The sequence below is a fragment of the Ovis canadensis genome, chromosome 16 (genome assembly GCF_042477335.2).
Source record: "Ovis canadensis isolate MfBH-ARS-UI-01 breed Bighorn chromosome 16, ARS-UI_OviCan_v2, whole genome shotgun sequence".
In the NCBI taxonomy this organism is placed as follows: domain Eukaryota; kingdom Metazoa; phylum Chordata; class Mammalia; order Artiodactyla; family Bovidae; genus Ovis; species Ovis canadensis.
In genome coordinates, this window is record NC_091260.1 from 32,843,377 (window position 1) to 32,865,143 (window position 21,767).

At 36.6% G+C, this 21,767-nt stretch overlaps 2 protein-coding genes across 10 annotated transcripts in view; one reads left to right on the plus strand and one right to left on the minus strand.

The window, feature by feature from the left end:
• Positions 1 to 21,767, plus strand: part of PDE4D (phosphodiesterase 4D) — a 1,583,646-nt gene that overhangs the window by 1,042,041 nt on the left and 519,838 nt on the right. The gene's annotated exons all lie outside the window — the stretch shown is intronic.
• On the minus strand, positions 4,979 to 8,637 carry LOC138421974 (eIF5-mimic protein 2). Of its 2 annotated transcripts, XM_069556493.1 has the most exons (2): positions 6,040 to 6,219; positions 4,979 to 5,950 (listed from the first exon to the last, which is right to left on the minus strand). In XM_069556493.1, exons 1-2 carry the CDS (start codon positions 6,121 to 6,123, stop codon positions 5,027 to 5,029), a joined length of 1,008 nt encoding a protein of 335 aa, XP_069412594.1. In that variant the 5' UTR covers positions 6,124 to 6,219; the 3' UTR covers positions 4,979 to 5,026. The 2 variants fall into 2 exon arrangements, with proteins under 2 accessions (XP_069412594.1, XP_069412593.1); XM_069556492.1 differs by having other exon boundaries at positions 4,979 to 8,637.

Genomic DNA, 21,767 nt, shown 5'->3' on the forward strand with positions numbered 1-21,767 from the left:
TTAGCAAAATAGGAAGTTCAAATGAAGCTAGGGGTACATCCAAAACAGGCTAAAATTGGCTTATTCTTTTCAGTTCCTAATCCATGGTGGTTTATGTTAGCCTGTTATCTTGCATTTGATTTTAAAATAGATCAGAAGTATGATGATTGAGAAATGGGTGACACAATCAAATTATAGGCAAATCTCTTGCTGTGTGAGTCTTGTTAATTAAATATCTGTGATAGGAGAATCAAAACAGGAGGAACTGTATACAATTTAGAATCAAGGCCATCACATTATTCCTTTCAGCTGAAGATACCTTAACTCCTTAAACACATCATATTTTTGAAGGAATAAGAATGGGCCTTATTCTTGTCAAGAAGACGTGAATATTTGAAGTTAGATTTCACTTTATCTCATCTAAATCAAGTATACTAAGCCTCATTTGTTCCGGCCTCTTGCATATTGTTAGAAGGAAAATTTTCAAGTAAATATTTTCTTTGCCTATTATACTTTTCACTGGTGATTGAAAAAATGTAAGTTTTGTGAACAAATTGCTGGATATGGTTTTGAATACTTCAGAAGCCTGCCATCCATTGTTTATAAATTGATGCATTTATTTACATATATATAAATTTGCAGATTGATATATATGCTTATACTCAGAGAGGAAAGGATAAATGTATGAACACGCTTGTATAGGTACATACCAACAAATCATTCAGTAGTTATTTCAAAGTAGAATTGTAGATACTTTTAAATACTCACATTTCTGTTTTCCTGTGTTTCCTTTGATAAGCTTTCATTTTGGCATAAGAAAAATACAATGTTTTAAATTTAAAATCTCCCTATAGAATTCTTGGTAATAGTGAAAAATGGAAAGAAATAAAACTGTCAATAGGGGAATGAGTACGTAAACAAAAAAGGACAAATAAGAAGTAATATTAAGCAATGAGAAAAGCTTCTTGTGTTCATTTTCAAGACTGGTCAACATGTAGATTTCCTGCAAGATAAACTAACTTCCAGAAACAGCAATTGTTATAAAGAATAACATATACATGTTTTTTATACAAAAAGTATACATATATACTTTAAAGTATACATATATACTTTAAAAGCAAAAAATGTATACCACAGCAACATACACTTGTTTTTTAGCAAGAATTCTGTTTTATTGTTCTGTAGTCAAACCACCAGGAGAGTGATGTGTAGTAGACGTCACTCTGTGTCTTCCCCTGCCTGGTCCCTTTGCTGTCATTGATGTCAAGAACCAGATAGAGATTCGCGGGCTTCAGAGAAACATGCTTTGATATTGAAAGCGATAGCGAGTTTCTCCTCATTGCCTCATTGTGGTTTGTGTATCAACGTATCGTTTTTCAAAGCTGTGCAGTCGGCTTCCGTGGAACTGTTTGCCCTGTGACGTTACTGGAGCACGTTTATCTGAAGATGAACTCCCAGGGGCCTCAGGAAGTGCAGCCAGCTCTGCTGTGTGCCACGGGGCACGGGAAACGACCTGGGGCGGGGGATGGGGTGGCGGCAGGGAGTTTTGCTCTTTCATAGTACTTAAGAAATAAGCCTGTTTATGATTACAAGAGTTTGTTTTGACAAAGGGGAGTGTATTTTCTTTTTTTTTTACAAAGTAGTTTGTTAAAGCTTGTATGTAGGTTTTTTCTTAGGGGCAGCCCTTTTACCAGATATGTGACATCCAAATGGAAAGAAGCAGGGAGCTCTGTGCAGAGTTCATTTTGTGTAGATAGCCTAGGAATGGTTCCATGGTTCAAAACTGATACTTAATAACAATATAAATTCATGTTAGATTATCTATAAACACTCACAGAATATATCTACAGTCTTCAGGTACAAATGTAGTATGGGTACTAAATGTTCTAGGTTGACCACAAATTTTGTGCTTTTGCAGGTACACTTTGGTTTACATCTGCAGTGAGAAAAAATGAAGGAGGGGTATGTGTATGTGAGAGAGAGAGAGAGATGAATAAGGGAAAGGGGAAAAGAAATGAGAAAGAGAGCCACTGACAATGGTATTGGTTGGTATAAATTTCAGAAGCCAACTGCCCCAATTTAGAGAATTTTCATTTAGGACTAATTAAATTACAAGCTAATTGAGCCGGAATGGAGTTAAGCCCACTGATAGTGCTTTTTAAATATTCCTATTAACAATGATAGAAGATGTTCTGATTCCAAGGTTTCTAAACCTAAATCTTATGCCTTATGAGTGTTGGGAACTCAGTGTTGTTATGCTCCGGAACTTTTCTGTCCCTTTTAAAGATAATTCTTACTCAGCTGAACGGACATAGAGACCTGTAGCAGTGGAGCCCCTCTGTAAATTGAAGAAATTCTCCAGTGCTTTCTGAAAATGGCAGGCACTTCAGAATCACACCTTGTAGATTGTTAATGTCAAATGGCATAAGCGACTTCCTTCAACAAGACTGTGCCTGAAATTCACACTTTAATAAGAACAGATGTTAAGAACTGCTGGTGATTTCTCCAGAAATTTTGGTAACAAAATGGTCTTCTCAAATTATAACTTCGGTGCATTAAGAGTTACCCTGGTAGCTTGAGTACGTTAATGTGAGAAATAAATGTCTAACGTGCACCACGATGTAACTCAGGACTGGGGATTCACCTTCTTGCTCCTTGGTTGCCCTCTGTGTTCAGCAGCTCAGTGAAGCTGTTTGTGTGTGGCTAGCAACTGTAACTAAGGCTTGAGTTTATAGGAGAATAAAGTACACTCCAGTTCCATGAGCACACATATGTAAGTACTGACCTTCATTTATAGGACTTGCTTTAAAACTACGCTTAGAATAAACACACTTTTAAATTTAATTTCCCCACATTTCTACATTCTTGGTTCAAGAACAAATATTTTAGTGCTAGCCATTCAATGACTATGCCAAATAAATTTCTGGGGTTTTTTTCCTCTAAGGAGCTGAATTGATTCTGAAATATACTTTCTATGATCTTTATTTAGGTTAAACTGTAAATTTGTAAATGTGGGAGATTATACAATGTTCTGTAATAATTCCAACCTGATTTTTCTTTTATTCTCAATGAAAGCTTATTCCTTTTCATTCAACATTCTTTTTAATGTGTCTGAGTGCCAGCTGCATCTTATCTGAAATGTAAATTAATATAAAAACCTTTTATATTCTCAATAAACGATCAGTTACTGTCTTCATATCTTCATACTCATCAGTAGTCAGCATTCAACGTTCAATGCTTAACAAGTATTTAAACTCTTATTATGGGCCATGTACTTTTCTCCCTTCTGAGGAAGATAGGTGTAGAATTAAAAGGACATCAAATATTATAACAGGGAGGTGGAAGGGGTGCCTCAGGATTAAACAAGAGGAGGATATAAATATAATTGTAGAGGTGGGTGGGGAAGAGTTGGGGGTGGTGTTAGAATAGATAACTTTTCTAGAATTTACCAAGAAGTTATATGATGTGGGGTTTGGGCTGGGAGAAAATGGGGATTGTTGGGAAATGACATGGAGGCAGATAATAGAAGATTTGGTATTTACTCGAGGAGAATTTAGAGACCATAGTGGTTGGCTGGTGAAAAATGGAGTACAGAAGGGCAAGTGAAGATGTGCAAGGCTAATAATTCAGAAGCCACTTCTATAGCAAACAGAAGGGGTGGTGATGACCTGGATTAGGAAACAAAAAATTCCAAGAGAATACAAGCTTTATCACTGAGAGACATAAATAAAGTGGATTTATTAGATCAATGTATTATATTTTCATGAGAACATTTACATCCTGCTACTATTTTTCCTTGGGCACAATCTCTCTAAGGTATTTTATATTAAGACCTAATTTAACATGAATTTTTATAGAGACACATAATAAACTGAAATTTTTTAAAGCAAAAAAAAAAATGTTTTTTTTAATCTGTAAAATGACCATCGGCTTTGTCTCCCCTCCTTGCCAGAGTGAGGTTTTACATGTTATGGGCAAGAGATTAGACAGTCTTTCACCTCTTTCTACTCTTATTCTAACTTGATGGCTTTGTGCAGGATGAGCGTCTTGCTGGTACAGTATCAGGGATGTATTTATGTAAAGTCAAGACACCTTCTGCTCCCTCCAGCCATCTTTCCTCCTGGTCCTCTTGCCTTGGGTCCTCTCTCCCATTCTCAGTTGCACGTCACCCACTATTGCTGCCCCTGTCCTGCTTTAGTTTCCCATCATTTTTAATTTGCTGCGGAGAATTTTTTTAGGAATGATCCCCTGTTGTTGCTTTGGATCCCTAGTTAACCATGGTGAGCGATCATAATGCAGGCACATCTCTAAACCTCAGGAATATAAGGGTTCCTTGCATATCTAAAGGACCGATTCTATGCCAGTCTTTGAAACTGAAGAATTTCTCATAAATTTCATACTGCATTGGTTATGGACAGTTCTTTTTATCTCTTAAAATAAATACTTAAAATATTGACATTATTCACTGAACTGGTAGTTGAAATGTAAAGATCTAAGAGGCTTTGACTGGTTTAAAAATAAAAGCCGTGAAGTAAATCCTGAACCATTTTCCTAATGTACCTTTGAATGAAAAGTTCCATGACACTTGTCCTCTTTCCTGTTATTTTTATTTTTTTTTATTTTTTATTTTTTTTATACTTTTACAGTTTAATTTGCAAACAGAATTTTTATAACAAATTATTTTTAACCAAATCATATCTTGAAAACTGTTTATATAGAAAACCCAGGGAATAAAGTGAACTGTTCATTGTGGAAGGCCTTAAATTACATTATTACAGTAGAAAATACAGGAGGTAGAAGATAACTGAAAAGACTAATGCAACATCAGATTCAAATCTATAGCTCCTGTAGCTACCTAAAACATGGTTTTAGAAACTAAATCCAACATTTCCAGTAACCATAGAAACAGTTAAAATAAAATTTGCCATGAAAGCCCTTATATCATGCTTGATATAGGGAGGTAGGAAGATGTAAGAACCAGGACACATGAGACATGACATTTTATCTACAACTCCTGTTTGCTTTACTGAGGGTGTAGTTTCAAAATTCAGTCACCTTCTTCAGCTTCAGACTCAGATTCCTCTTCAGCATTTTTGAGCCACTCTACAAACTTTTTCATTTGCTCAAGGAAGACACTCTTCCCCTTGGCAACGTGTGCATCTTTATACCATTTTAGAATGGGTTCTTCACTCAGAACTTCAGCTTTATAAAAAAGCACCACTATTTTCTGGAAGGCTTTCATGAAATGAATGTTGTCATAGCAGTACTCCTGAATCTTCAGTAACAGAGTCAGCTCAGACTGACCTTGAGTTGTAAAGGCAGCAAGTAGAGGGCTGTATTGCTTCAAGTGCTTGATGGCTTGCTCTGCTACAAGCTCCTCTTTTTTGTTCCATTCCACAGTGCTCATTACGCTGGACCATACTATTCCAATGACAACGGGTTCTGGGATGTTGTTTTTTTTCATTTCTTCCTTGACATACAAAATTATATCCTTAAATGGATCACCACGGGACATCTGTTCTTGAAGTTCTTTCTGGAGTTCCTTACGAGCTCCTATGGTTTGCTGATTCCGAACATATTCTGAAAGCTCCTTCAAGCCTGCCTCAGTAAAATACTTTGTGAAGTGTTCAACGCTTTGTTTATTGGCAGGAAAAAGCTCCATCAGTCTGTTATCCATGCTCACTTTCCGAAGACTTGCAGCTACTGCATTGATATCTTTTTCATTTATCCATGATTTAAAGAGCTTTACAGCAAAAGCTGCTGAAACCCCTTCTTTAACCAAATTCTCATTGTAAAGGCTATTAAGAATGGATGCATTAAGTGTTCCATTAGCCAGAAGAACACCAGTCAACATAGCCAGCTTGTTCCTTTCCGACTCTGAAAAACCCTTTAAGAACAGCAGCAGCTTTTTAACTTCATCTTCAAAACCTTTCTCCAGGTATTTGTAGCGCCTGATTAACTTGTTAAAAACCTGAGCAAATGCTTGCATGGTCTCTAGGTCTTCTTGTGCTGCAAACACACAGACATCTGTACGCATCATGTCATCTGCCAGTGTACCACCTGGGGCCAGCATTCCGCCAGCCACCAGAATGTCAAAGAGTGTTTCTGCATATCGTCGGTAATCAAGTTTTGCTCCAGAAGCATCAAGAAACTTTGCTACTGCTTCCAAATCAGTACCAGTTTCAGTTAAGCCTTGAATAATGCAGTCTTGAAACTGAGTAGGGTCAAACCTCTCTTTTTCATCTCTTTTTCTGGTTTTAAAACGCTGGCCTGATAGCGTTGGCTTTTGCTGCTTTTGATTATTCATAAAAGACACCCGAATTTAAGGCGATGAGAAAAGAGCCAGAAACCCCGGAGGTGGCAGCAACTGCGGCGGTGTCTCCTCCCCTGTTATTTTTAAACCTGCTTTCCTCTTATGCTTCTCTTAGTTCTGCTTCTGTCGTGTAACACACGTGCTCAGACGAGTGTCCATTTCCTGAGATGCACTTCCCTTCAGTGGCCATGCTCTTTCCCTTCTCACATGCATCTTCTTGACCCAAATCCCTCCCAGGACCCTTCCTGCCTCTGTGCCTTTCATTATCCCCCTCATTTGTAATTCAGTTGTGTAAACCTTTTAAGCACCTTTGTCTTAAAGCATGCTTAGGGACTGTGATCAGCACTAAGGATTGCCAATGAGAAAGGTGTGCCTGCTAGTCACCAGCAACAGCCGGGGTTAAAGAAAGCAGAACCAGAAAGATGTAAGGCTGAAATAGAATTGATATACTTTGCCCCCCAAATCCAGGTTGCCTGATTATTTCTAGTACTCCCCACACCCCGGACTAAATATTCAATCTCAGATTGTTGCAACACACTCCTACCCAATTTCCTTACTTGGGGTCTTTCTGTCTCCTCCCTTCTAGTCTCACTCCATACAGTGGAGTTATTCTGCCAGAACAGTAATTAGGTTACATTGCATTGCTTTGTGTTCAAAGCCATCCAGTGGTTTCCTGTAGCATTTAGAATCAAAGTCCAAGGTTGTTTTCTTTTAGAAAATAATTATTTTTGTCTGTGCTGGGTCTTCTTTGCTGCAGGGACTTCTCTCTAGTTGCAGTGCACAAGCTTCTCATTGTGGTAGCTTCTCTTGTTGCAGCTCCCAGGCTCTAGAGTACAGGCTTAATAGTTGTGGTGCGTGGGCTTAGTTGTAGGATGTCAGATGACATGTAGGATCCACTACATGTAGGATCTTCCCAGATCAGGGATCGAACCCATATCTCCTGCATTGGCAGGTGGATTCTTTACCACTGAGCCACCAGGGAAACCCCGAAGTCCAAGTTCTTGCTGTGTTTTTTAAAGGTCTGTATGATCTAATTTCTGCCACCTACCTCCCCAGGATCTGACCTCTTTTCAAGCAACTTTCCACCTCCCTTACCCATTCATGCCCGCCCTTCTGTCTTCATTGCTTTTCCTTGATCATAGCAGGCTTGTTCTGCGTCACCCACGGCCTTTGCACTTGCTGTGCTCGCTGCCAGAGAATCTGTTCCTCTTGGTATCGGCATGGCTTGTTCTGTCCTGTGCTTCAGGTCACTGCTTGTTTGTCATTTTATCAGTGAAGGCTTCTCCGTGCTACTCCCACCTCCCGAAACATCCTGCTCTATCTTCCTTCATAGCAACTGTGACCTACTGTGCCTTTTCTTGTGTCCCTGTTTATTGACTGTCCTCCTCCAACAAGAGTATGAGCCCTGTGAGGGCAAGGGCTTTAGTGTGCTTCTTCCTAAGCGCCTACTGTGTGTTTAGTGGGGTGCCTAGCACATAGTAGGTGCCCAATAAATGCCTGCGGAGGAAAAGGAGGGAAGGAAGGAAGGTGGGGGAAGGGGTAGAGGGAGAAAAACAGGGAGGGAGAGAAGGAGGATCAGAGAAGTTGGGTAAGAATAAGGCAGGGAGAAAAGGGAAGATGGTAGAGAGGAAGGAAGGACAGGAAAATGTCCACGTTCATGTTACTAAAAGGACTTCCCTGGTGGCTCAGACAGTAAAATGTGTGCCTGCAATGTGGGAGGCCTGGGTTTGATCCCTGGGTTGGGAAGATCCTCTGAAGAAGAAAATGGCAACCCACCCCAGTACTCTTGCCTGGAAAATCCCATGGATGGAGGAGCCTGGTAAGCTACAGTCTGTGGGGTCACAAAGAGTCAGACACGACTGAGCAACTTCACCTTACCTTACCTTAGTGTTACTAAGTCTTCCACTTACATTAAACTTTTAAGTTTTACTTAGTGTTATGAATTCTGTAGCAATATCTGCTTAATATCTCTTTTAAGCAAAGGCAAAACTGGCTTCTAGCCCAGACCATTTGGAAAGTAGCATTCTCTAGATAGAAAGTAGCGAGAAATTGTTCTGTTTACATTGTATTTATTTTCAGATACCTTCCACTTTCTTATGGGAAGTGGTATTGACTTACCTTTTATGGGAGTGCTATAAAGTTTCCTTTTAAGTAAAAGCATTTAGACTTTTCCCAAAGTATTCTACTTTGGAATTTTTAAATAAATAATGATATGGGGAAATTCAAATATAACGACAATCATGAAGTAGAAATGTAGATATGGCAAAATATGCAGCTGGTAGTGGAAGATCTGAAATTGGCAGCAACTGACCTGTATTTTAAAAAATAATAAAAAATTAAAAAAAAAAAAACTTTCCTCAAGATCCACTGTAGTTCCCACTTCATCCATAAAACATTCCCTGACTACTGCTTTCCTCACTTCCTTGTCTCATATTTTTTATTAGACTCCTCTATACTGTCATAGGGTGACCTGAAACTGTTTGTCAAGGCTCACTGTTGTTTTTGGTCCTTTAATTCTGTCTCTTTAAGTTGACATGAGATTCTTGCTGTGTGTGATCATGTCCTGCTCTCTCTGCTCTTACACAACCACCACATTGCACACCCTAGCGCTGACATAACAGACAATTAATAACCTACATTTGTTATTTTCATCATGACACCTATCCAAGGGTGTAAGTTGGGGATAGGGTTGGATGTTTAGACAGCAGAAATACCTAAGCATGCTTTATGATTGAAAATTTTTTTAACTAAAGAATGATAATAAATAGCAACCATGATTTTGGCTTGCAAAACTGAAATCACTGTTTTGCTACTAGCAAAAATAATATTCAGGTTTTTTCAGTCTAGTAAGAAAATTAATCACTAGGGCAAAATCATGAGATAAATTGGAGCCAGATTTCAGTACATCCAATCTGAGTGCATGAGAATTAAAACCTGCTAAAAAATACTGATTTGAATAGAATATATTCATAAATATATTGTCTGGCACATTTTAATGAAAGTGGGAAAAGATAATTTTTTAGCTAATAAATTTAGATATTCTGATTGCCAGGGAAAGTCTTTGTTGTACTGTTTTACTGTTATAAATGGTGTTAGCATTATATTTTCATTGGAAACTTTTAGGTTTAAAATACTATAAAGAGAAGCAGCTATTTAGATTGAAATAACCATTGCTTTGATGTCATTTTCTGCAGCGTGGTCTATTATTAAGTGTGAATAATAGTTAACACTTGGAGGACCACTTGCTGTGTACTAGGCCCTGCTCTATGCACTTTGTGTTTTAACTCTTATAACTGCCACAATCCAGTGAGGTAGGTACTCCTTCAGCCTCATTTTAGTAGTTAGGAACCAAAGCTGAGAGAGGAACAGTTACTTACCCAGGGTCACACAGCTAGGGAGTGGCTGAGCTGGGCATTGACTACCAAGCCCATACTCCTAAGTGCGATACCCTTGAATGTTGCCGAGTCCTTCACAAGACCATAGTCTAAGTAGACAAAGCCATAGCAAATGGGTCCCAGAACCTAATACAAAGTTTGAAAGGTGGCTGTAAAAGTAAGCATTTGACCCTTAAAAATCAAGTGAATTTCTCTTGTCTTTCTTAATGGCATTTGCAATCAAAACATTTATCAAAATCTACCTTAAACTCTAATATACTTATTTACAAAAAAAGACTTTCAAGGAGTATAAATTCATTTTAAAGGTTGAAGAACTTTTTTGATGGGAGGTGCAATGCCTTTTCTGTAATATATATTTTAATTGGTGTAGTATTCAAATATAAAAATCATGTGACCAAGCATTTTTTGTTTTCTTTATAAATAATATGTTAAGAAAGTCAGTTTTAAACACTTCTCAATAACTGCTAAGTTCAAACATTTTAAAAAAAGTTTTAATATTTTACATGAAGAATCCACAGGCAATACCTTTTAAGTGACTGAGAAAAACTTTACCATATTTTATGGATGTGTTTTTGTGTATGTAAAATTTAGTGATTCTCAATGAGCAAGATGTGCGGTCATGTGTGGTTTGTAAAAGTTAAGTGATTCTTTTTTGTGACACAGGTTTTTTTCAAACTAGTGGTTATAAAATGACACTGTGGTATTAATGTTAATTTCCCTGATAACTAACACATTCAAGCATTTAAAAATATGATTAGTACTCATTCTGCTAATAAAAATTCTGCCCAAGTCTTTTGCCCATTTTTCTTCTAGATTGTCTTTTCTGCATTGATGTTTAGGAATTCTTTGTATGTCCTTAAAATTCCTTGTTGATCATAAGTGTTGAAAGTATCTTCTCCCAGTGAGTAACTGTTGAAGCCTGTTGAGAAACAGAAGTTGTTGTTGTTGTTTTTTTTTTTTTTTGTGGGGGTGGTGGAATTTCTTCTAAAAGCTTTTCAAGATCTACCTTTTATTAATACACCTAAGTCCCTTTACATATTACATTTAACGTTATATTCAGTGTGAGAAGTTATCCAATTTTGTGTTTGTTTTCCACATGGCTAAACACTGATCAACTGTTCCATCAATTCCTACTGACTGGTACTGCTATCTTGACAGGCATTGAGTTTCTTAGTACTGTTGGTCTATTTCTGGGGGTTCTTTCTATGTTACAGCCCCCATGGTATTAATATCTATAGTATTACCATAGTGAATATCAAATAAAGAGTTCCTTCTTCCCGATCTTGTTTGTTTTAAATTGTGTTGGCTATTCTTCCTCTTTATAACCTCCATAATTAAAAATAAAATCTAAGTCCCTTGAAATAAATTATCAGGGTTTTGATGGAAATTCATTGAATCATAGATTAGTTTAAGAAAATTGACATATTTAGGATACTGTATTCTATCTGTAATTTATAAGTGAATCTCAGTCTTTCTGAGATTGAAACCTGTCTCTTCATAGATAAGTTGAGAAAGTTGGAAGAGACTATCATAACCTGTCATGAAATACTATTTGTACACATCAAGGCACATTTATTATGTTAAGACTTGTTGTTTGATTCTTCAGGTTTCCCTATTCCATGACCTTTCTTTATATTTATTTGTTGCACCTTGGTAACAACTCAAGGAATTTTTTTTTTGATACAGATTATGACACAGAGGAAAATGCTGGAGACATTATCCTGTTCATGAAGAGTATGAACTGCACAAATTATTTAACTTTTAAAGATTTAGTTTCCTCATCCATGAAAGGAGTTTGAGCTAAACAGTCTCTCACCTTCCTACCAGCCCTAATGTGAAAAGATTGTGTTCATCATTAAGTGTTTTCTCATTAAACTGCAAATATGCATAATTAACATCATGTTCCATTTTCTTTGGAGATTGAGAAGGCCATCACCTAGAGGATGTGGTTGATTGATTTTTGTCAATATCAGTCTTTACTCCACTTTTAAAAACTTTCATTAATATGGTTCTAGATATTTGAATGAATAAGATTTATATGGTCTGCTGCTGCTGCTGCTGCTGCTCAGTCGCTTCAGTCGCGTCCAACTCTGAGATGCTAAATATTTCTAAGCTTTGATCATTCTCCTGGGCATATTTCCATAGACAATTTTGTAATGATAGATTTAGTAGAGAAAACACAATAATACTATTAAATTCACCCAGTAGAAAAGTAAATGTAACTAAATAGCCATGCAGTCTCTGATTATTAAAAATGTATGAGTGAGGGGTATTAAGAAGTACAAACTTCCAATTACAAAATGAGTCATACTGATGAAATGGCCAATGTGGTGAATATAGTCAATTTATCTTCTAAAAATTAAAAAAAAAGATACGAGCATGAGAAACCTCTGTATTTTTATCTCATCATTTAAGGTAAATATTTTGCCCTTCATATTCATCGTTGATTTTTTTAAATCACATTGAGACTTTGGAAATTATACCAATGAGTTTATATGAGAATGACAAAAATAATCTAGACTATATAGTCAAATAAGCTGTCTGAATTTTATACTTTGACTTGTTTTTCTTTTTAGACTAGGTATCTCTATTTATTCAACCATAGAAGTAATCTTTTCCTTTTTTCTTTCATACTGTTTCACATCTGTTTGTTCAGTGACATTGCTATTTTATAAGATTTTATTAGAGAAAATGTCCCTACCTGCACTTGAACATTAACCTAATTTATTTTTTACATATATGCCTTGTTTTAACTTATATCAACTACTTTCTGAATGCATACTATCTTTGTAACTTCTGTCCCTTTTAAATGAGAAATCCAATGTTAAGTGTGTTAATAAAGATGAAGCCTACACCTGCATATCTACAATTTTGGTTTTACCGGTTCAGTGGAGTTGAACATTTTTGAAATGAAATTGAAGAGACATTTCAAAAACATTTACCTCGTGTTCATTCATCTATTCATCTTCTCTTTAATTAGATCTGGTTGAAAACTTATTTTCACTGATTGATAATGGCTTCCTGGAATATGTTTTTATAAAAATTATGAGATTTATGGGGTTCTGAGATTTAGCAGAAAAGTGGTTAGATAATATACATACACATGAGTTGAATTTACTGACTCAGGGAGAAATATAACTTTAATGGAGACAAAGGCAGACAAGAGATCTTTGATCATCTGACCTAGCCTGTTTTCTTCCAGGAGATATATTACCACATGGTCCAAAAGGGAATTGTCTATAAATATTTTCAGAATTCCTTGAGATGAGTGTTTTATAATTTGATATTAAATAGCCAAAATTAATTTTCTTTTTTTTCCTCTCTTAACACTGAATCATTAAAATTTTAGCTTTTATGTGACTATAAGCAGTTGAGCTTACAAACCAGATTGTTATATTGGATACAGTCAAAAATCTAAACATTCACACTCATTTTATGTTTTGTTTATATGCTGGAAAACCTAACTATCTTGCATCTTTGAGTTTAATTTAGTTGTCAAATCACCATTTTTTTTCAAAGCCTTAGCAAAACCAATACAGTATTGTAAAGTAAAATAAAGTAAAACTAAAGTAAAAATAAAAAAAAAGAAAAAGAAGGCTGAGCGCCGAGGAGTTGGTGTCTTTGAGCTGTGGTGTTGGAGAGGATTCTTGAGAGTCCCTTGGGCTGCAGGGAGATCCAGCCCGTCCATCCTGGAGGAGACCAGCCCTGGGTGTTCACTGGGGGGACTGATGTTGAAGCTGAAGCTCCAATACGTTGGCTACCTGATGCGAGGGGCTGACTCGTTGGAGGGGAGCCTGATGTTGGGAAGGGTTGAGGGTAGGAGGAGAGGGGGACGACGGGGGATGGGATGGTTAGATGGCATCACCGATTCGATGGACGTGAGTTTGGGTAGGCTCCGGGAGTTGGTGGTGGACGGGGAGGCCTGGTGTGCTGCAGTCCATGGGGTCAAAAAGAGTCGGACACGACTGAACGACTGAACTGAAGTGAACTGAAGCTATTTAACATCCATTCAAACCCACTTTTTCATAACTCTCTTTTATCATGGAGACTGTGAAGCTGAAATACTTAACCCTTGAATCTTGGACCTAAAGATGGACATCAGACTCATTTCAACTAATCAAATGCGAAAGTCTGTTGAGGGTTTTCTTCCTCCTTCTTATCTGGAACATGGAATTGAAAGCAAATGATCGTAATCACAACTTTGGATTTGGTGGTGGTGTTGTGCAGTGGCTAGGTTTTGTCCGGTCCTTTGTGGCCCCATGGACTGCAGCACGCCAGGCTTCCCTGTCCTTCGCTATCTCCGTCAGTTTGCTCAGGCTCGCGTCCGTTGGGTTGGTGGTGTCATCCGACCATCTCTTCCTCTGTTGCCCCCTTCTCCTTCTGCCTTCGGTCTTTCCCAGCACCAGGATCTTTTCCCATGAGTCAGCTCTTCTTATTGGGTGGCCGGGGTGTTGGAGCTTCGGCTTCAATGTCGGTCTTTCCAGTGAATATTCAGGACTGGTTTCCTTTGGGATTGACTGGTTTGGTCTCCTTGCTGTCCCGGGGACTCTCGGGCGTCTTCTCCAGCACCACAGTTTGAAGCATCGATTCTTCGGCGCTCTGCCTTCTTCATGGTCCACCTCTCACATCCATACATGACTACTGGAAAGACCATAGATAGCTTTGACTAGATGTAGCTATACTTTATGTTCAAAAATCAAACATATAGTATTTTCTTTCAGCCTTTTTCTAGATGTTTCAGGCTTACAATGAAGTTGTTAACCAGGAATTTATGAATGGTCTCTATGATAGTCTGTGAACTTTGTAAACATATGGAAACAAATCTCATCATTGTTATTACTCTTATCATCATTATTATTTATTACCATTAGGAGAGAGTCTACTTAGCTTTCATTAATTTTTAGAACATTTCACTCCTCAAGTAAAAAATGCAGAAAGCTATTCTTTACTCAAAATTTTGACCAATATTCACTTCTTAGTCTTTAAATTTTAAATAGCTGAGCTTTTGATTTTGTGACATAACATTTATATGAAATTAATTTTGATGTTAATGAGAAGTATGTAAATAAATTGATTTTGAATTATTAAAAATTAGCATCTACATTTGCCCTAAAAAAAAAAAAAGGAATACCTCATAGAGTGCGGAGCCCATGGAACAGAAATCCAAATGTTTCTTTATTGCTACTAAGAATATAAAGTGGGAAAGTTTCCAAAGTTACATTATCCTATTGGTTATAACTTGGCCTGTTGCTGTATCATCTAAGGAAGCTGAGTTAAACGGGCACTATTTGTGCAGTGCTAGGATGTAAAGCCATACATCCTAGTAACTTGTGCTTTTCTACATATCTGAAAATTGCTATTCATTTTCATATTTAAGCAGAATTGGAAAGGAAGATAATTACTGCACTTTTAGTTCTTCTATGAAAGAATTTTGTATATCTTTTTAGTTTTATAAATTTCCTATTAATTCACAAAAATAACTAATGACCTGTCCCTACTACAATCATGAATGTTAATCAACAGATAAAAGTAAAATTTTAAAAAAGTCCTCAAATTTGTTTCAGTTCAGTTCAGTTCAGTTCAGTCGCTCAGTCGTGTGCTCAGTCGTGTCCGACTCTTTGCGACCCCGTGAATCGCAGCAAATGGCTTAGCCATAATTCTGTCACTAAGATACAATTTTCATTTCTTCTTTCCCTTCCAAATGTTGTCCATTAGTATACATACTTTATAAAGCTACCATAATAATTATATATTATGTTTTGTCCTACTTTTTAAACCTAACAGTATTCTTTTAATGCTTTTCAGTTGTCTGATGCAGTCTTCACTTACATCATTTTGATTGCCAGATAATATTCTGACTTGATTTTTAAATGTCTGTGTTTTTTATGTTCAAGGATTTTTCTTCATTTACTGCTATTAAAATGGTACTAGAAATACCTTTTGACGTTTTCTTCTTAATTTTAATTAGACTAAATTCTAAGTGGTGGAATCACCAAGTTAAATTTCACAATCATAATCTCCTGCCATTCTGTAACCAAAAAGGTGCTGTTTATTAAGACATATTTGTTAACTCATAATTTAATTTTATTTTAAATATGTGTATCAAGTCTTCTTTATCCATTCCTTTGTTGAAAAATACTTAGGCTGTTTCCATGCTTTGGCTACTATACAGAGTGCTGCTATCAACATTGGGGTGCATATATCTTTTCAAATTAGAGTCTTCATCTTTTTTGGATATCCCAAGAATGGGATTGCTGGATCATGCTGCTGCTAAGTCGCTTCAGTCGTGTCCAACTCTGTGTGACCCCATAGATGGCAGCCAACCAGGCTCCTCTGTCCCTGGGATTCTCCAGGCAAGAATACTAGAGTGGGTTGCCATTTCCTTCTTCAATGCATGCATGCACGCTAAATCGCTTCAGTCGTGTCCGACTCTGTGCGACCCTATGGACAGCAGCCCACCAGGCTCCTCTGTCCACAGGATTCTCTAGGCAAGAGTACTGGAGTGGGTTGCCATTGATAACAATTTTTAGTTTTTAAAGGAACCTCTGTACTATTCTCCATAGGGCTGTACCAGTATTCTCACCAACAGTGCAAGAGTGTTCCCTTCACTCTATACCTTTTCCAGCATTTATTATTTGTAGATTTTTTGATGATGACCATTCTGACTGCTGTGAGTTGATACCTCAATGTAGTTCATTTTTAAAATTTCTGTAGTTGTGTTATCTTTTATCAGTATCTGTGCTCCCGTTATTTTCTTTCTTTGACTTTCTTTGGTTTCATTTTTCTCTTTTTTTTAAAATGTTTTAAAATAAATCTCTGTGAATTACTTTGCAATATGTTTATTCAATTTTACTACTTTAGCTGCATCTCAAATATTTGATACACTGTATATTTACTACCAAAAGTATTTCCTTAATTTTGTTATGATATCTTCTCTGACTCAAGTGCTACTTAGACATTCTTTAATTTTTTTCTCCAAAGAGTTTTTTTGTATTTATATACATTATTATCTATTATACTATAAAACGGGGCTTCCCTCATAACTCAGTTGGTCAAGAATCCACCTGCAATGCAGGAGACCCTGGTTTGATTCCTGGGTTAGGAAGATCCCCCAGAGAAGGGAAAGGCTATCCACTCCACTATTCTGGCCTGGGGAATTCCATGAACTATACACTCCATGGGGTCGCAAAGAGTTGGACATGACTGAGCAACTTTGACTTTCACCTTCATACTACAAAACACATGATATATGTTGTTATTTCTTCGTTCCATTGTTATCAGAGAAATTATTTGCATTATACCTATTCTCTGACATTTGCAGAAACTGACTTTAATGGGACATATTAGTTTATTCATGAACATTTAGTTGATTGTAATTATATTCAAAAATACTATTTTAGACTTCCTCTTTATCCTGTTTTCGTGTGTGCTTTCTTTTTGCTTCTTTTCTTTCCTCGTATCATTTAGGATCCAAGTGATTTCCTCCCTATTCTCATTGTATTCTTTCCTTCTAGTTTTAAAGTTTTATTCTCTGTTGCTTTAGTAACAACCCTGGAAAATTTACCTTAGTAAAGGCTAAAATTAAACAATATTTTCCCCTCCTCTTCAGTGATATGAGAAAAATGGAGCTTAGTTTTCTTCACATTTTAGACATTAGTTTGACTCAGTCCATCTTTGTGAATATTTACTGACATGTTTTCTGTATTTTTTTGCTCCCCACTGTGATTCAGCATCTCAGACCTTCCTTGTTCTTAAAATACATCTTTTACAAGTTCCTTTAGTGCCCAATAGTAGAAATTCTAACGCTCGATTTTCTTAAAATTTTGTTTTGCACTTGTACTTGAAAGCTAGGTTTGCTGTGTCAGTATTTCTAGGTTGGCAGGTTTTTCTCTCAGCACTTTAAAGACAGTGTTAAATCATCCCTTAAGAAACCAACTTTCAGTTTGATCAGTGTTCTTTTGATCTGTCTCTCCTGTGTGGGTGCTGTTAAATTCTTTTTATCTTTGTTGTGCAGTTTCACTCTAATGGGTCCAGATGTTGGTTTTTTTAAATAAATTTGCCTTGCTTAAGATTCACTGGCCTTCCTATGTGAATATTGCTGTCTTTTGTCAAGTTTGACAATTCTTAGCTATTATCATTTCAAATATTGTCTCATTACCATTTCTTTTCATTTTCCTGTGAAACTCTATTATGTTGACCTTCTTATTCTATTGTTCATTTCTCTTAACTTCTCTTTCGTATTTTGTGTCTCTTATTTCTCTATTACATTCTGAACGTTTCATTTAAATATTTTTTGAAGGTATTCAACCTTCAACTGTGTCTAATTTGTTTCTTAATCTGTTTATTGAGTTTCTAATTCCAGTTATTAGATGTTCAATGTGAAAATTTGTTTGTTTTTATTTTAAATATGCCTGGCAAGTTTTTAATGGTCTGTTGCTCATCTGCTGAATTTTCTATCATTCCTTATCTTTCCTTAAATAGGTTCAATATATTATTTATTTGGTAGTTCTACTGTCTATAATTTTTGTGGTCTATTTCTACAGTTCATTATTTCTGTTGATTGTTTTTCTTGGGAATTTACTTTTTCATGCATTCAGTGATTTTTCTGTGATGTTCCTTAGTATCTTTTATGTGGAAATGATTTGTGTTTACTGTTTATTTTATCCAGAAGGGACTTGCTTGCTCCAAGGAACTGCACGATCTATTCAACCATCGATCTACTTTAACCTAGATGTTCAACTTCCAGGTCAAATACTCAACCCATTTGAGTATGCACTTGTGACTAGAAATTTTCAAAATACTCTTTAAAAATAGTTGCTATCTGGAAGCAAAGCAAGTCTTACTCTGCAGGAAGGTTTTCTCTAGTACACTCTCTGGACATTGACTTTTGGGTGTAAGACTTCAGGGGAGACTGAATGTGACTTCCTTCTCTGTTTAGGTGCCCAACTTTGCTTCTTTCTCAGCATGCAAAGCATTGGTAGGTGCCTTCAAGATAGACGTCATCTGCAGTGCTTATCTCTGTGGAACCATGCTTTCTTAAATTCAGGCCTAAAATGATAACTTTTAATTGAATAATTTAAAACCATCATCCAGTATACTATTTAGAGCAAATTTTGATGAATTATGTTATGGAGAAAAACACACAAGCCTAACTGTATAGTATGATGAATTTTCATGAAATGAACTTATTCATGTAACCAGAAAGTAGATCAAAAACAGACCATTGCTGAATTGCAGGAGATGCTTTTGTGCCTTCCCGTTTCAGATACTGCCACCCAGGAGTAACTACTCTGCTTTCAAACACCATACATGCCACTATTCACTGAAGACAAATACCATATGAAATCACTCACACGTGAAATCTAAAATACGACACAAAGGAATCTACCTACAAAATAGAAACAGACTCATAGACATAGAGAACAGGGTTGTGGTTGTTAAGGGGAATGAGAGAGGGAGAGGAATGGACTGGGAGTTGGTGCGCACAAACTATTACGTTTAGAATGGGTAGACACAGGTCCTACTACAGCACAGAGAACTATATTCAGTATCCTGTGATAAACAATAATGGAAAGGAACATTTAAAAAAAAGAATGTATATAAAGAGATAATGTACCCTTCAATGTCTGGCTTCTCACATACAGTTTAGATTCTTTTTCTCAACATTATATTTGGGACATTCATCTGCCTTTATATATGTAGCTGTATTTCATGTTTATCTCATACAAATATGCCATAAATCATTTATCCATTTTCTTATTGGCAAACAGTTGTTGCGTTGTTTAAAGTTATTACAAATCCTACTGCTATGAACTTTATTATACCTGTCTTCTTGCATTTATGCCATATACATTTGGGTTGGATATATAGACAGAAGTGAAATTGCTTGGTCATGAGGCATGAGTTTTTTTCAGTTTAGAAGATACTGAACAGTTTTCCCAAGTAGTTTTGGCAATTTATCTATTTTTTATTTTTTTTAGTTTTGGCAATTTAGATTTCAGTCAGTACTGTCTCAGCTTTCTGTTTGCTCCACAATTTTGCCAACTCCTGTTAGTATGTCTTTTTTCATTTTAACTATTCTGATGGTATACTGGATGTCATAGTTTTAAATTTGCATTTTCCTGATGTCTAGTGGTTTTGTGCATGTTAAAGTTTTTTTTTGTCTTGGCCTTTTTTATCAAGTCTTTTGAAGTTTTCCCTAGTGAAAAGTGTTCCTCTGTGTAGTTAATTCCCTATTTTACTCAGAATTACTTCAGTGAGCATCTCTGTTCTTAACTTCCTCTTTCTTCTCTCCAATATTCAGAATATTTTTTCAGGACTCTTGAAGTCAACCTTTAATTTGGCCAACCTGTCTTTGAGCTCCCCCTGCTGTTTTCCACTTAAATTATATACCTATTTATTATGCATAATTATCTTTAAAATGATGGATTCTTAGACAATAAGCTGTTTTAAACAAACACATTTCTAAAGGCAGAGGGTGTCAATGTAGATACTGCTGCTGCTGCTGCTGCTAAGTTGCTTCAGTCATGTCTGACTCTGTGCGACCCCAGAGACGACAGCCCACCAGGCTCCCCCAACCCTGGGATTCTCCAGGCAAGAACACTGAAGTGGGGTGTTCCAATGCATGAAAGTGACAAGTGAAAGTGAAGTTGCTCAGCCGTGTCCAACTCGTAGAGACTCCATGGACTGCAGCCTACCAGGCTCCTCCGTCCATGGGATTTTCCAGGCAAGAGTACTGGGGTGGGGTACTATTGCCTTCTCCAGTGTAGATACTAACTCTGGACAAAAGAAATTTTAAAATAAAACTTAAAAGACTAGTACTTTAAAATTTTACATGTCATATCTAGCCATTCATACTAATGAAATGAATTAACACTTCAAATTATTTAAAACTAGACAAACTACGAAGTCATATACTATCTTCTCAGGTATACCTTAAACATGTTGAAGTCAACATCATGAGTTATACCTCTTTCTACTTCCTCACAGTTCCCAGAATATTTACTTGGACGTAGTTCAGTCATTGGACTTCCCTGGTGGCTCGGTGGTAAAGAACCCACCTGCCAGTGCAGAAGACTCGGGTTCCACCCCTGGGTTGGGCAGATCCCTGGAAAAGGAAGTGGCAGCCCACTCTAGTATTCTTGCCTGGAAAAATACCATGGACACAGGAGCCTGGTGGGCGATTGTCCATGAGGTTGCAAAAGAGTCGGCCATGACTCAGCGACTCAACAGCAACAAACATTTCAGTCATTGACTATTGAAAAGGTATCTAAAATCATTTATTCAGTTGTCTTCCTACATCTAAATTCATGGTGTACGTTTCTTCAGGGCATTGTAGTTTAAGTAAATAAAGCATACCATGCAGTATTTGTATGTATTCATCAATCAACTGTGACAGATAATGTCTCCCTACCTTACAGGGTAATAAAATTTGTCATTTTCAAGTTTACCAGTTGATTAACTCCATAAAGGCCTATTCTCCTTTAAAAAATTACCAGGAAGCAAGAAAACTCATAGCTATATTAATGTAGATTTGAAACTATATAATGAGTACTTAACGATTATGAATTTTGCTTGTGGCTAAGTCTCAGTAATAGTGTTTAATCTACAGGAGTTTTATAATGATAAATGCAATAATGTGTATTAAATGCTAAACACAGTTCTTGGCACATAGTAAATAAATAGCTGTATTTTAAACGAATGTTGTATTATGAATAAGCCATAAATTGGCATTTTTTTCTATTTAAATGTTCTATTTAAATGCTGAAAATTTGATTTTCTCCTGTCCATGTTAATTTCCTGAACATTAGTTTTGGAAATAGTGCCACATACCCGTATATTAATGCGCTGCAAGAGGCCAATCAAATGCAAGCATAAAAGGAGTAATTTCCTGCTCCTCTCAGCACTCTCTGCTAATAAAGCTGTTTGAACATATTCTAGAAAGACTGTTGATGCCAGAGTCAATAGGGAATTAGGCAGGTGGGTGGTTTTAAATCTACTACTAATAATATCACTTCTGCACCCCCCCTGAGTTCTTTCTATATTAAAGCTATGGTTCCCTTTGGCTAGCTTCTGAGTAG